The sequence below is a fragment of the Anomaloglossus baeobatrachus genome, chromosome 1 (genome assembly GCF_048569485.1).
Source record: "Anomaloglossus baeobatrachus isolate aAnoBae1 chromosome 1, aAnoBae1.hap1, whole genome shotgun sequence".
NCBI lineage: Eukaryota > Metazoa > Chordata > Amphibia > Anura > Aromobatidae > Anomaloglossus > Anomaloglossus baeobatrachus.
In genome coordinates, this window is record NC_134353.1 from 831,830,107 (window position 1) to 831,846,214 (window position 16,108).

At 46.5% G+C, this 16,108-nt stretch overlaps 1 protein-coding gene across 2 annotated transcripts in view; it reads left to right on the plus strand.

The window, feature by feature from the left end:
• The first annotated feature begins 1,022 nt into the window (after window positions 1–1,022).
• The window catches only part of TMEM161B (transmembrane protein 161B), a 57,260-nt gene continuing 42,174 nt past the window's right edge, over window positions 1,023–16,108 (plus strand). The window contains exons 1-2 of one of the 2 annotated variants that reach the window (XM_075325125.1): window positions 1,023–1,312; window positions 4,264–4,337. In XM_075325125.1, coding sequence (XP_075181240.1) covers window positions 4,335–4,337 — 3 coding nt within the window. In that variant the 5' untranslated portion in view covers window positions 1,023–1,312; window positions 4,264–4,334. The remainder of the gene's footprint in view (window positions 1,313–4,263; window positions 4,338–16,108) is intronic. The other variant, XM_075325126.1, reaches the window with a different exon arrangement.

Genomic DNA, 16,108 nt, shown 5'->3' on the forward strand with positions numbered 1-16,108 from the left:
GTATCTATCTATCTATCCATTATATATTTATCCCTCTGTCTATTATCTATTATATACTGTAAATACCCCTATAAACCAAAAAATAGCCAATACAAAAAATATATAAACGGTAAAGTAGAAATTTTATTGATAATTGATTAAAAGCAAAATAAAAAATAATGAAATAGTGCAATGCGCACCACAGGACAGCATGACAAGGGTCAAATAGCAAAATATATCGAAAAAAACCTTTATATTTATATATCATGTATCTATTATCTATCTATCCATTATATATCTCTATTTATCATGTATGTATCAGATCTATCCATGTATCTATCTATATCGATCCATGTATCTATCCATCTTCGTAGCTGAATAATTTGCTTCTGGTTTCTCTACTGCAATATAAAGGTCAAGATTACCAAATCTTCCTGTTTTTCAATACAGGCAGTGGCTCAGTGGTAGAGCTGCTGCCTATGGACAATGAGTTCACGAGTCGCTGTCCAGGAAACCCTGAGCCGAGCAGAATTTAAATTTAATGTATTCACTGCACTGAGGGGAGGAGCTGGGACAAGAGTTGTGAGCCGAGCTCTGAAATTGGGACAGTCCCGCAGACTCCGGGACGGTTGGGAGGTATGGATTAGATACACTGCTCAAAGGGGTGTATCAGCTAAAGACTCCCCACCTTATACTCTAAAGACCCTCCAAAACCTTATATCCTGAAGACCCTCCCCATCTTATACCCTGTAGACCCCCACCAGCCACCTCCACAGACCAGCTCAGGTCACACTGTACAGCAGGACGCCCTGCAGAGTTGCTAACTATACAGGCTGCAGATCCCGTCTCCCCTCTTATAACCTCTCTAGAGCTCCCCCTCCTGCAGAGCCCCCCATACTGTACACACTCGTCAGACCCCGGCCCTCTACTGAGACCTAGCGCAGTAAGAAAACACGTGGAGCATTCTGCGCAGCCTCGGACCGCTTGCAGCCGCACTTCGTGCCCGCGCACGTCACCGTGCTCGTACACTATGCCCGCGTTCACAAGACGGTGACCCACTCTAATGACCGCGCGCTCTGGAAAACACCGGAAGATGCTGGAAAGTGATCACGTGACTGCCACGGCACGTTACTGAGTGACGTCATCCCCACCAGCAGCCCGTGCACTCTGGTATTTACTCTACATGTGGATGCTTCTCACTCAGAAAAACACCGCGCTTCCAGCAAACTGTAGTATAGCTCCTCCCACCCAGGAGTCTGGTCACATGGGCATGACGTCATCGCAGGTCCTTTAGCCCACTAGGATTTAACATCTACCGTGACTGGAGAGAACGGTGTGTACCGGGGGCGGGCGGACGCGGGGCGCTGTGTGAGGAGCATGCATGTGGGGTTCATGAAGCGTTGTCTCATCCGCTTGGTGTGCGCAGCAGTGAGCGGTGTGCAGCTCCACAGGCTGACGCTGGCCAGTGACCTTCTGTGGACTGCTATGAATGGAGCACGGAGTAATAACCCTGCCTCTGTCATTGACTCTGCAAATGGCGCGTAACAAGCGGGGAAGTGTGTTCAGCCCTGAAAGTACTGAGCAATCACAGCACAGCTTTCAGTGTTCAACAGAGACTTGAAAAGAAAGCTGTGCCATGATAGGCTGCTGTCTCCCATAGTGACCAATTACTGCACAGTTTTCAACAGTGTAGGAGAAATGAAAGCTGTGCTGTGATAGGCTGCTGTCTCCCATAGTGACCAATTACTGCACAGTTTTCAACAGTAGGAGAAATGAAAGCTGTGCCGTTATAGGCTGCTGTCTCCCATAGTGACCAATTACTGCACAGATTTCAACAGTAGAGGAGAAATGAAAGCTGTGCTGTGATAGGCTGCTGACTCCCATAGTGACCAATTACTGCACAGTTTTCAACAGTGTAGGAGAAATGAAAGCTGTGCTGTTATAGGCTGCTGTCTCCCATAGTGACCAATTACTGCACAGATTTCAACAGTAGAGGAGAAATGAAAGCTGTGCTGTGATAGGCTGCTGTCTCCCATAGTGACCAATTACTGCACAGTTTTCAACAGTAGGAGAAATGAAAGCTGTGCCGTTATAGGCTGCTGTCTCCCATAGTGACCAATTACTGCACAGATTTCAACAGTAGAGGAGAAATGAAAGCTGTGCTGTGATAGGCTGCTGACTCCCATAGTGACCAATTACTGCACAGTTTTCAACAGTGTAGGAGAAATGAAAGCTGTGCCGTTATAGGCTGCTGTCTCCCATAGTGACCAATTACTGCACAGATTTCAACAGTAGAGGAGAAATGAAAGCTGTGCTGTGATAGGCTGCTGACTCCCATAGTGACCAATTGCAGCCCAGATTTCAACAGTGGAGGATAAATGAAAGCTGTGCCGTGATAGGCTGCTGTCTCCCATAGTGACCAATTACTGCATAGTTTTCACTATTTGACAGCTGACTAGAAGTGAAAGCTGATTGGTTGCTATGGGTGACAGCAGCCTTTCTTTCAGACGTTCCCATGACTCGCCTTGTGATGATCAGTATGGACCCAGCCTGTCATACATGTTCGTTGCCTCATTCCTGACTTTATATATTTTACGTCCATAGATAATGTCCTTTCGTGAACCTGATTCCCATTTTTCCTCCGTTAGTAACATGTTTGTGCAAATCAATATTGAAAACATTAAAATATTTGTCCTGTCTAAATCCACAAGTCTGCAGTCACTCTCTGTGTCACTCTGTGTGACTGCAGATCAATGGATCCTCACATTGTGTGCTGCGAGGATCCGCCGGTGTCAGAGCCGGAAACGGCGATCATGTGCCTGCGAGTATGTGATATACACACTCCCGACATGAATCCAACTAGATGTGTGTGACCTCTCTCAGTACAAGTGTGTTGAGCGAGGCCGAGCTCCTCTAGTTGGATTCTGGCCAAGGAGGGTGTGCATATCACATACTCGTAGCCCCGAGGCCGCCTGGGTCTGACAGTGGAGAATCCTCATAGTGTGGGTAACGGGAGGATTCACAAGTCTGCAGTCACATAGTGACACATAGAGGAACTGCAGGCTTGTGAATTTAGACCAGACAACCTTTATAAAAGCCGACTCGCTGAACGCTACAGACTGGCGGTCAAGTCAGTAGTGTGTCACTGACCGATGTCCCCAAAAAGTACGTTCCTCCAGTCTCTATAGCAGGGACCTCTGTTATTGGGCTTGTGGTGGCTTGTAGTAACGTTGACATTGGGGTCAGTGTGCCTAGTTTTATTTTATAGCCTTTTAACATTTATGGGAGGTTTGGCCAAAGATTGCACTCTGACCTTGCCTCATCACCACTGCGACTTCTATGGCCGAGTGCATATTGGCGTATGTTATGGACCAGACTGACCTTGGAGCTGGCAACCAAAACTTACAATCTCCGGCACATATGGGGAAGCATGCTTTTCTGGTTCTGCCACTACTTCGTTCTGAGGATTGTCACCTATAACAGCTCTTTAATGGAATTGATATTATCAGGGGACCTTTTGCCTCCCCTCTCCTCGCCTTCCCCTCCAGGACCCAGGTTGAAATGTAAGCCTTTGCCCTCAATATAGTTATGGCCCTGGTGGTGTCCTATCTAAGTAAAATCCCATCACTTAGAATAGGCATTATTTATTTTTTAAATGCTGTGGTCACAGTGTCCAATTTGCTACATAGCATATACATGTGAAGTAATGTACTTAAATGATAAGCGTAGAAGCGGTGGCTGCATTCAGGGTACGGACAGTCTACGGTGCACTTACAGAGGCCGGCTGTTAAGGCCAGTCAGCGATGTCTTGATAGCCTATTTAGCCAGGCTGGTCTATGCACACAGAACTATCGGGGATAGATGGTACTGTCCTCACAGATCAGGGTTCTTGGCTGCTCAGGTCCTGGTTACACAGCCCGATGTGCTACCAAGAACAATTTGCAATACACTTGTTCCCCTTGCACTGTCTAGTCTTGTACACATAGGCCAATAATCTGGAAACAAGCCTTTCTAGTAACGCCCATCCCCAATTATCAGCCCCTGTAAGTGCACCTCAGGGACTTTCTGTCAGTGTTAATGTCTATATTGTGTGCTAATAGCTCTGGTATCTGTAAACAGTGGAGTCCATTGAGTCCTCCCATCACCTTGATATGGATGGTGTTCCAGCAGGGGCAGAGTCCCACTCTTTCCTGGGTAAAGGTGCCTTTCAGACCTGACCTCTGCTGCTTCTGTAGTGCCTGTGAGTGGGTATAATATCTTCATATCATCTTCTTTCTATTCCAGTGCCTATATATGATCTCCAAACAAAGCTCCTCATATCCTAGACTCTCGGAGAACGAGCCTTCAGTACAAAGATGGTAACGTAGTCTTCCATTACTGCATTCTTTGTTTTAGCTTCTTGATGTTTTTGGATTTGCCTTAATAACCATTATTGGTTTCTTTGATGATTGTAAATTTTAGAATTTTCTAAACGATTTAGAGTATTTTTTACTCTTTGTTTATTAGGAAATGTTTTGTATTGCAAAAATCTCCTTCACCAGGTTATTAGTCAGTTGTGGCCTCCAGTATTTCCTCCGTAGCTTGAATGTAGAGGGCTCATCATGTCCACTTTTTCTTGCATCTTAGGCTGCTTTCACACATCCGGTTTTTGCTGTGCGGCACAATCTGGCTCTTTGCATAAAAACGCAACCGTTTTTTTTTTGCCGCCTGTTGCGTTTTTTCCACATAGACTTTTTTTAGTGCCGGATTGTGCCGGATGCAGCATATTTGGCCCATGCGGCGGCCGGATGGAACGTTACCTGGCACGTTTTTTTGTCCGGCGAAAAAAAACGCATCGCGCCGCATCCGGCCGATGCGGCGCTTTTTCCAATGCATACCTATGGACGCCGGATACAGCGCAATGCGGCAAAAACCGCATCCGGCCGCCGCATGCGTTTTTTTGCACTGCGCATGCTCAGTAGCGTGCCGCAACCATCAAAAACCAGACGGGCCGCATGTAAAAACTTATGCAAAGGATGCGTTTTTTTCGCCGCATCCGTTGCATAGGTTTTAGAGCCGGATTTAGCCACATTGCTAAAACCGGATGTGTGAAAGCAGCCTTATGCTACATTTATCTCGTGCATGAGACTCCGTTCACACAGGGTGATGATAGTGATGTGATCGCAGCAGACCTCGTGTGAACCTCCTAAGCACCCATGATCATGTGAAGGATTAGGGCCAGTGCTCATAGGTGCTACACATTTTTCAGAAATGCTGGAGGGAAAATGATCACAAGCATGGTCCCATAGTTCATTTTTGTTTGTTTTTTCACATGCACCATCAGATTTTGTCATTTGTAAAGTTGATCAAATGGATACTAAGTAAATATAATTTGTTTAGATTTTCCCCAAATTTGTGGATTCTAGGAAATCCAGATTCTGGAGAATTTGTTTTTTGCGAATCAAGCATAATGGTGGCCAGGCAGATTGATATTCGTTGGGAAGAGATTAAAAAATAATGAAATATCATGCTAACCTGGTCACACATTTGTTCCTGCTGGTCGCCCGCTGGCTTCACAAGACACTCAGTCCTGCTCCCGGCTCCCGCTGACCTTTTCCCAGCACTTCTGGCACCGACTAAGCCTCAATTCATGTTCTGAAGATATCACATTTATTGCCCCATACGGTCACATGGCACTGCCCATGTAATGTCATCGTAAAGTGCGTCTAGTGCTTCAACCCAAAAAATAATGGCAGAATTGTATTTTTTGCACAATTTCATCCCACTTGTATTGCAAAATCTATGATGTTATTCAAAACTACAACATGTCTTACAAAAGAAACCAAGCTTTTGAATCTCTATGTTGATAGATTAATAATACTGTTATGGTTCTCTGAAGAAGGTGAGACAAAAATATTAAATTCCCTGGTCCTCAAATCAGTGTAGGAAAAATACTACAAAGACACCAGGTATAGGGGGAGGAGATCATGCTGCCATCGTTAAGGAATAAAAACTAATTGGCAATTGTTTGTGAACTCTGCCTATAGATGTGCATTGATAAGAGTTGATAGGGATGAAAGAAGTGACACAACAGGTCATTGATAGTGAGCCATGTCTTCAGCTTGTAAATGTAGAAGCAGAAAGGCAAAGGGACCAAATCTACATAGAATGTGGCTGTCCTCCATAATCATCCAGTCTCACGCCATCATGTCTGGACAGTTTAGTTTCTCTTTTGTTTGATATATTTTTATCTCCTGAGATTAACGGGTACTTCAGACATAGCGAGATGGCTGCTGACTCACAGGTTTTGTGACGTACCAGTGACCTCATCAGCGATCTCGCTGTGTGTGACACTAAAGGTACTGTCACACTAAGCGACACTCCAGCGATCCCACCAGCGATCTGACCTGGCAGGGTTTCGCTGGAGCGTCGCTACATGGTCACTGGTGAGCTGTCAAACAGGCAGATCTCCACAGCGATCAGAGATCAGCCACCAGCGACCCGTGTAATGACGCTGTGCTTCGTAACCATGGTACCCATCAGGTTACTAAGCAAAACGATTTGCTTATAGTTACCCGATGTGTACCTTGGCTATGTGTGCAGGGAGCCAGCTTCTAGAAGCTGCGGACGCTGGTAACCAAGGTAAATATCGGGTAACCAAGCAAAGCTCTTTGCTTGGTTACCCGATGTGTAGCTTAATTACCAGAGTCCGCAGAAGCCGACTCCCTGCTCCCTGCACATTCAGATCGTTGCTCTCTCGCTGTCACACACAGCGATGTGTGCTTCACAGCGGGAGAGGAACGACCAAAAAATGGTCCAGTACATTCAGCAACGACCGGCGACCTCACAGCAGGGGCCAGGTCGTGGCTGGATGTCACACACAGCGACATCGCTAGCAAGATCGCTGTTGCGTCACAAGAACCGTGACTCAGCAGCGATGTCGCTTAGTGAGACGTGGCCTTAAGCAGCGACCTGGCCCCTGCTGTGAAATCCCTGATCGTTACAAACTGTTCTGGTTCATTTTTTGCTCGTTGGTGTCCCGCTGTGCAACACACATCGGCGTGTTTGACTGTGGGAGACCAACGAGCACCGACTCTGTGTAAGCAGCGTACGCTAGTAACCAGGGTAAATATCGGGTAACTAAGCAAAGCGCTTTGCTTAGTAACCCGATGTGTACCCTAGCTACGAATACAGGGAGCCAGCGCTGACAGCCTGTAAGCGGTGTACACTGGTAACCAGGGTAAATATCGGGTAACCAAGCAAAGCGCTTTGCTTAGTTACCCGATATTTACAGTGGTTACCAAGGTCAGCATCGTTACACGAGTCGCTGATGGCTGGTCGCTGGTGAGATCTGCCTGATCGACAGCTCACCAGCAACCATGTAGCGATGCACCAATGATCCCTGCCAGGTCAGATTGCTGGTGGGATCGTTGATGCGTTGCTACATTTGACCTCAGCCTTAGAGTCAACTCAGCTGAATCCTGTGATATCTATGGGATTGTCCTACGTCTAATGTGTGTTGGGCCTCCTGACTCCCTCCAACCAATGATGTCGGTGAAGAGAAGGATCCATGGTCGGACTTTTTTTTTCTCTCTGGAGATAACCCTTTGTTAGAGGAGTCTGGCAGCTGCTTTCCCATAGAGAACGCAGGGCCACATGGCTGAGCCGAGCATTCCTGTGTATGGGGTTATTGGAAGAGATGGCCAATGATTATTTGACAGTTAGCTACTGTGTATTGGCGACATAATTTGTAAAGTTGTAAATTCAGCTCAAACACTTTAAAAAGTCACTACCAAAAGGGTGGGGGGCTTTAACAAACACATTTATTTTTTTAAGTCGAAAACACTTCACAAATCCTCACAACTCTGCAAAGGGACACCTATTTGCAGGGACAGACACTGAGCTGTTATCAAAGAGTTTTAACTTTCTGTTCTCTAATGGAACATTCTGGGTTAAAACAATAAAATCACAAGTTACTCCCCCTCCACAGGTCCAGCGCTGCCTCTCCAAAGATACTCAATACTCCCCCTCCACAGGTACAGCACTGCCTCTCCAAAGATGCTCAGTACTCACCCTCCACAAGTCCAGCACTGCCTCTCCAAAGATACTCAGTACTCCCCCTCCACAGGTCCAGCACTGTCTCTCCAAAGATGCTCAGTACTCCCCCTCCACAGGTCCAACACACTGTCTCCAAAGATACTCAGTACTCCCCCTCCACAGGTCCAGCACTGTCTCTCCAAAGATGCTCAGTACTCCCCCTCCACAAGTCCAGCACTGTCTCTCCAAAGATACTCAGTACTCCCCCTCCACAGGTCCAGCACTGTCTCTCCAAAGATGCTCAGTACTCCCCCTCCACAGGTCCAACACTGTGTCTCCAAAGATACTCAGTACTCCCCCTCCACAGGTCCAGCGCTGCCTCTCCAAAGATACTCAGTACTCCCCCTCCACAGGTCCAGCACTGTCTCTCCAAAGATGCTCAGTACTCCCCCTCCACAGGTCCAACACTGTGTCTCCAAAGATACTCAGTACTCCCCCTCCACAGGTCCAGCACTGTCTCTCCAAAGATACTCAGTACTCCCCCTCCACAGGTCCAGCACTGTCTCTCCAAAGATGCTCAGTACTCCCCCTCCACAGGTCCAGCACTGTCTCTCCAAAGATGCTCAGTACTCCCCCTCCACAAGTCCAGCACTGCCTCTCCAAAGATACTCAGTACTCCCCCTCCACAGATCCAGCACTGTCTCTCCAAAGATGCTCAGTACTCCCCCTCCACAGGTCCAGCACTGACTCTCCAATGATGCTCAGTACTCCCCCCTTCAAAAAGGTCCAGCACTGCCTCTCCAATGATGCTCAGTACTCCCCCTCCACAGGTCCAGCACTGCCTCTCCAATGATGGTTAGTACTCCCCCTCCACAGGTCCAGCACTGTCTCCAAAGATACTCAGTACTCCCCCTTCCACAGGTCCAGCACTATCTCTCCAAAGATGCTAAGTACTGCCCCTCCACAGGTCCAGCACTGCCTCTCCAATGATGCTAAGTACTGCCCCTCCACAGGTCCAGCACTGCCTCTCCAAAGATGCTCAGTACTGCCCCTCCACAGGTCCAGCACTGCCTTTCCAAAGATACTCAGTACTCCCCCTCCACAGGTCCAGCACTGCCTCTCCAATGATGCTCAGTACTCCCCCTCCACAGGTCCAGCACTGCCTCTCCAATGATGCTCAGTACTCCCCCGCCCCCTCCCCTCCACAGGTCCTGCACTGCCTCTCCAATGATGCTCAGTATTCCCCCTTCAAAAAAGTCCAGCACTGCCTCTCCAATGATGCTCAGTACTCCCCCCTCCACAGGTACAGCACTGCCTCTCCAATGATGCTCAGTACTCCCCCCTCCACAGGTACAGCACTGCCTCTCCAATGATGCTCAGTACTCCCCCTCCACAGGTCCAGCACTGCCTCTCCAAAGATACTCAGTACTCACCCTTCTACAGGTCCAGCACTGCCTCTCCAAAGATGCTCAGTACTCCCCCTCCACAGGTCCAGCACTGTCTCTCCAAAGATGCTCAGTACTCCCCCTCCACAAGTCCAGCACTGCCTCTCCAAAGATACTCAATACTCCCCCTCCACAGGTCCAGCACTGTCTCTCCAAAGATGCTCAGTACTCCCCCTTCAAAAAAGTCCAGCACTGTCTGTCCAAAGATGCTCAGTACTGCCCCTCCACAGGTCTAGCACTGCCTCTCCAGAGATGCTTTGTACTCCCCCTCCACAGGTCCAGCACTGCCTCTCCAGAGATGCTCTGTACTCCCCCTCCACAGGTCCAGCACTGTCTTTCCAAAGATACTCAGTACTCCCCCCTCCACAGGTCCAGCACTGTCTCTCCAGAGATGCTCAGTACTCCCCCTCCACAGGTCCAGCACTGCCTCTCCAAAGATGCTCAGTACTCCCCCTCCACAGGTCCAGCACTGCCTCTCCAATGATGCTCAGTACTCCCCCCTCCACAGGTCCAGCACTGCCTCTCCAAAGATGCTCAGCTGAATGTCAGTATCGGTGACGTCACAAGTACAACGCACATCACCCTGCAGCCTATGACTAAGCTCGGCGGCTCCGCCAATGTCGCTGTGCTCGGTGATTGTCTGCAGCAGTGATGTGCACTGTAGACATGAGGGCACCACTGCAGCCTGTTAACACAGTCTGGAGCAGCGGCAGAGAGGCAGCACTGGACCCTGGACGGGTGAGTAACAGCCAGTTTTATTATTTTAAACCATAGCCGGCCATTAGAGGTCAGGAAGTTATTCCTGCCTCGCCCCTTTGTTACATTTGTAAAGTTTGTTCCGTGTATGCGCCAATACGCACCTTTTCTATATAGAGTAACCTAGTCGGCTGTTTTTCTTTACCCATTCCCATTTTCTTATGACACATTGGCAGCTTGCTTCTGACATTATACCATTGATTCCCCATACTGTGACCTGCTGCACTCTTCCTTAGGGACTACTCATGACCTTTAGACAAGGGTCAAACCCAGTGGCCAGGGTAATAGTGGTCATGTAAGTTGTCACTCATCTTCCACCAGAACCTACATGACTAAAGCATAGAACAGCATTTTTCAGGATGTTGACAGTGGTGACACTTGTGGGGTTTTTACCATTTTTTTCACCGTCTAATGTACCAAGGCTACAATTATAACATGGCTCTGGTTATCCTGATACATCGAGCACATTGTGCTCTGTAACCATTACCTGTCCATCTGGGACATAACAATAAATATCCTGTTATTAGAGAATCTGGATACTATGTATTTTTTTTTATATACATGAAAAAGTGCAAAAGATCAGCAATCTAAAATTGTCTGTGCACATGTCTCATTTTTTTGTCACTTTTAACCACTTCAGGCTTTGAAAACTAAAAATGCGGTCAAAAGAAGTAACATTTCCATCGTTTGGGAAGTCTCTGCTTGAAAGCGGCTCACATAAATATATAGTTGATAAAAAAGACGTTGAAGCTGCTGCAAAACAGTGAAGGAAACACTGCTACGAGGACGCTTCAGGAAAATGCGTCTTTGCCTTGGAAAACTCAGCGGGTATGCCATTGTCTAAAACCTTATCATACCCTTAAAGGGGTTTTCCACTATTCAGACAACTACTTCTCTATTACAGTATACACCCATGAAGAATAAAAACAGTCTGTACTCCCTTCTGATACTGGCACCATTCCCAGGTGTCCCGGGGCTTACATGACACAACAATCTGTGGCCGCTCCACTGTCCCTTCCTTCGAACAAAACAGTCATGCGGAGGAAGTCAGAGAACAGAAGCAGTTCTCACTTCTGCCCATTGTTAGGTTCGTTCAAAGGGAGTGAGAGTGAAGATACCACAGATTATGTCATGTGAGCCCCGGGAGACCAGGTGCTGACGTCACTGGAATGCTGTTGCCGCTGGAGGGGAGTACAGGTTGTTTTAACACTACCTGGGGGAATATTGTAATTGAGAAAGGGTTGTCTGAGTAGCGGACAATCACTTAAAGGTGGCCACACCAGCAACAGCTAAATCCTTGGTAGTTGGTTTATATAGTGATGTTCATACATATAAGTAAATAATTGGTATGGGAGAAGTTTTAGCCCCCCCTGGCCTGGAGCATACTTACTGCATCTGACCATGGAATGCTGCAGAACAATGACTATGATATCTCATACTGTATGTGTAACTGTCAGGAGCCCTGGGATGTGAGAAAAGAATGCCAGGATTTTTTAGTTTTTTTGCCTCCATCTTCGGTAGCATACCAAAGACAAACAAGTATCGATAAGAAAAGCAGTTTCTCTGACCTTGTAGTTGCCACCGTCTTTCTTTCTCCTTGCTGATAACCTTCTATAACTCGTCAGCCCTTGTGTTGATATAAGTAATCTCGTCCTTCATCAGTTCATATTTGCATTTGTTCATTATTGTAGAGAACACGCTTCTTAAGATAATGTTTCCTTGTTCGTTAGTGCACGGCAGTGTTCTCCTCACATTGAAGGCCTGTACGGGTTGTGAAGTATGTCATTCAGTGTAACACGATCGCTCTCAGCTTTGTAGAACATTCCCTGGAAGTGCGGCACAGATTCACAGGTTTTATGTATGTTATTTTTACATTGTGTTTTCCTACCATCCCTGGATCCAGCCTTGCATCTCTGCAGTTGCCCCTGCCTCTGTTGAAGGCCGGGGCCACACAGGGACTAATCTGATCCTCGCATGACACTCTGCTCACGCTGGCAGCACAGCAGAAGTCGAGTGTCATGCGAATGTCACTGCGACTGAGGTCCGATCATGCGATCAGACTGGCGATGAGGAGAGGCGGGCCAGCACTGAGGAGGGGAGGGAGGGATTTATCTCCCTCTCTCCTCCGTTGCCGGCTATTGCCACTCTCGCCCTGCAGTCGCGGTACACTGGTGTACTGTGAGTGCAGTGCGATCTTTCTCTCGCCCCATACACTGGAATGGGTGCGAGAGATTATCGCATTACAATTGCAGCATGCTGTGATTGTTTCCTTGGTCCGATTGGGGCCGAGAAAATAATGGCTCATGGGTGCTGGGACATAGGTTAATATTGGTCCTAGTAGAATGCAATGTTTTATCGCATTCCACTCGGTCCGATTTTCATGTCGTGTGGCTTAGGTCGAAGGGCTGCTGTAGTGAAGTCACATCAAAAATGATGCAGCCAATCACTGAGCTCAGAGACTCTGGCTGGCTATCGACTTGAGCTGCTGAGCTCAATGATTGGCTGCAGCCCTGTCTACATGACTTCACCACTCCAGCCCATCAACAGAGACTGGGTACTCAGCGGAGAAGCAGGGCTGGATCCAGGGAGGGTAGTCCGGGGAGGGTAGTTAGAATCCTGTTTGTTTGTTTTTTTACAAATAACTGAGCCTATGGACAAAGTTTCTTGAAAGTGGACAATCCCTTTAATTATTTTGATCACATTTGAAGTTGTTATTTTGCAGCAGTGACCAGAAGAACTATTCTGTGTAAGGCCCATTTAGCATTATTTTTTGTTTGTTTGTGCTTTTAACATTTTAGTATAAATATGTCTGGTGTTATTGTGCACAGTGATGAAATTTGGGGGCTTCTTTTATAGGTCCCAGTAATGGTTGGCTTGTAAATTAGGAGCAATAATCTCTGGTTACTGAGGGTTGAGATGACATTTTCAGACCACTCAATGGCCTCGAGGTGTTTTACCCATGGTGGCCTGTTAATCTCCTTATACACATTAGGCAGCTGTCGGCTGAACGATTTATTGGCCGGCCGCGATCTCCCCCAACTCCATACACAGAAGCACTGGGGTCCTGTGATCTCTGAGAGAGCTGTTTTTTTCCAGCAGCAACTTATCTCCCACAGAAAAAAGGACCAGCCATTGGAAATCCACCAACATCATTTGCTGGGGGAACGAAGACTGCCGGTGATCTCACCGATGTTGGCTGTTTCGGACGACTGTAGGCTAATATGTATGACGGCCTTTAGGCCCTGCTATCATTATTCTCTAACAGGCCGTATGTCATGGTAAAACTGTGTAAAATACAAGTATTGCAGTGTATTAGACCAACATTCAGAGTGTAAAGTGTTCAAGACTCATATTGTGGCAAAGTAAGAACAAAAGTTCATTGCAATTTGTTAAAAAGTGGAAAAAAAATAAAGCCCCCAAAATATCACTGAAAAATGTTTTGCCGTTAAAACATAACGTATATGTACTAAAGTAGCAAAATAAAAAAAAAATGGATATAATTGTTCTGTCGAGTGCTGGACCAATGTTATTCAAGAGGGCAGTGCAGATGTAAAATTTATTTTATTTTTCACAGACCAAAGCTGCGTGGGGAAAAAAATCACAGCATCCACTAGTCTCTTCCGTATCTCAGATGAGACTCACACTCAAGTCTATGGGTGCAAAAACAAAAATCAGATTCCGCATGAAGTCATAGAATAGCATCCGATATTTATGGATACATTGTCATTCTTTAACATTGGAAACTGTATTCAGTATTGGCAATTGTTAAAGGAGTGGTTCACTAGTTAGTTTCCATAGGCACATTGATATTATGTTGAGAAACAAGGTTTGTCTCAAATACCTTGTGTTGCCAATAGTGCCTGTGAGCAGCGCTATTGTGGTCCGCTCACCCCCTTTGCGTGACCCCTGGCTTCGTGACCTCTGATGTCTGGTGATGTCACGTCAACTTCCTGTTCACCTGACATCACCGCGGCCGGCCCCAGTCTCCATGAGTGACTGAGCTGTGGGCTCCTCCTTGCGACTCTGCAGTAAAGGAGGAAAGGGCAGGGAGATGTTGCGCTGTGATGCTGGGTTGTGACGAGCGGTGAAACACCGCCCACAGCCCAATCACTCAGAAAGACTGCGACCCACCTCGGGGATGTCAGATCAACAGGAAGAGGACGTGACATCACCAGACATCAAAGGTCACGGAACCCTGGGGTCACGCGAAGTGGGGTGAGCGGACCGCAATAGCGTTGCTTACGGGCACTATTGGCAATACAAGGTATTTGAGAGAAACCTTGTTTCTCAACATAATATCGACATGCCTATGAATACTAACTAGTGAACCGCCCCTTTATCTGCTGGTGTCTAAAAACAAATGCCATACGGATGACATGAGGAATATATACGGTGCGTGCGTGTGTGTGTGTATGCATGTATTTGTGTATATAATATATATATATATATATATATATATATATATATATATATATATAATTACAGTACAGACCAAAAGTTTGGACACACCTTCTCTCATCTCTAGAACAACTATGAAGAGGGGACTTTGTGCATCAGGCCTTCATGGTAAAATAGCTGCTAGGAAACCACTGCTAAGGACAGGCAACAAGCAGAAGAGACTTGTTTGGGCTAAAGAACACAAGGAATGGCCATTAGATCAGTGGAAATATATGCTTTGGTCTGATGAGTCCAAATTTGAGATCTTTGGATCCAACCACCGCGTCTTTGTAGAAAAGGTGAACGGACTCTATGTGCCTGGTTCCCACTGTGAAGCATGGAGGAGGAGGTGTGATCGTGTGGGGGTGCTTTGCTAGTGACACTGTTGGGAATTTATTCAAAATTGAAGGCATACTGAACCAGCATGCCTACCACAGCATCTTGCAGCAGCATGCTATGCCATCCGGTTTGCGTTTAGTTGGACCATCATTTATTTTTCAACAGGATATTGATCCCAAACACACCTCCAGGCTGTGTAAGGGCTATTTGACTAAGAAGGAGAGTGATGCAGTGCTACGCCAGCTGACCTGGCCTCCACAGTCACCAAACCTGAACCCAATTGAGATGGTTTGCTGTGAGCTGGACCGCAGAGTGAAGGCAAAAGGGCCAACAAGTGTTAAGCATGTCTGGGAACTCCTTCAAGACTGTTGGAAGACCATTTCCGGTGACTACCTCTTGAAGCTCATCAAGAGAATGGCAAGAGTGTGCAAAGTAGTAATGAAAGCAAAAAGTGGCTACTTTGAAGAACCTAGAATATAAGACATTTTCAGTTGTTTCACACTTTAAGTATTTCATTCCAGATGTGTTAATTCATGGTTTTGATGCCTTCAATGTGAATCTACAATTTTTTGATTTATGAAATTAAAGAAAACTCTTTGAATGAGAAGGTGTGTCCAAACCTTTGGTCAGTACTGTATGTGTGTGTTTATATATAGATAGATAGATAGATAGATAGATAGATAGAGATATAGATATATATATAGATTATTTTTTTTTTTTTCTAGATTAGTTGAAGCTTAATTGGCACAGAATATTTTCTGATTGCTGATTATTATTATTATTTATTATTATAGCGCCATTTATTCCATGGCGCTTTACAAGTGAAAGAGGGTTTACATACAACAATCATTAACAGTACAATACAGACTGGTATAGGAGGGGAGAGGACCCTGCCCGGGAGGGCTCACAGTCTACAGGGAATGGGTGATGGTGCAATAGGTGAGGACAGAGCTGGCTGCGCAGTGGTCTACTGGACTGAGGGTTATTGTAGGTTGTTGGCTTGTTGGAAGAGATGGGTCTTGAGGTTCCTCGTGAAGTTTTCCACGGGAGGGGAGAGTCTGATATGTGAGGTAGATCGTTCCAGAGTATGGTGGAGGCACGGGAGAAATCTTGTACGTGATTGTGGGAAGAGGAGA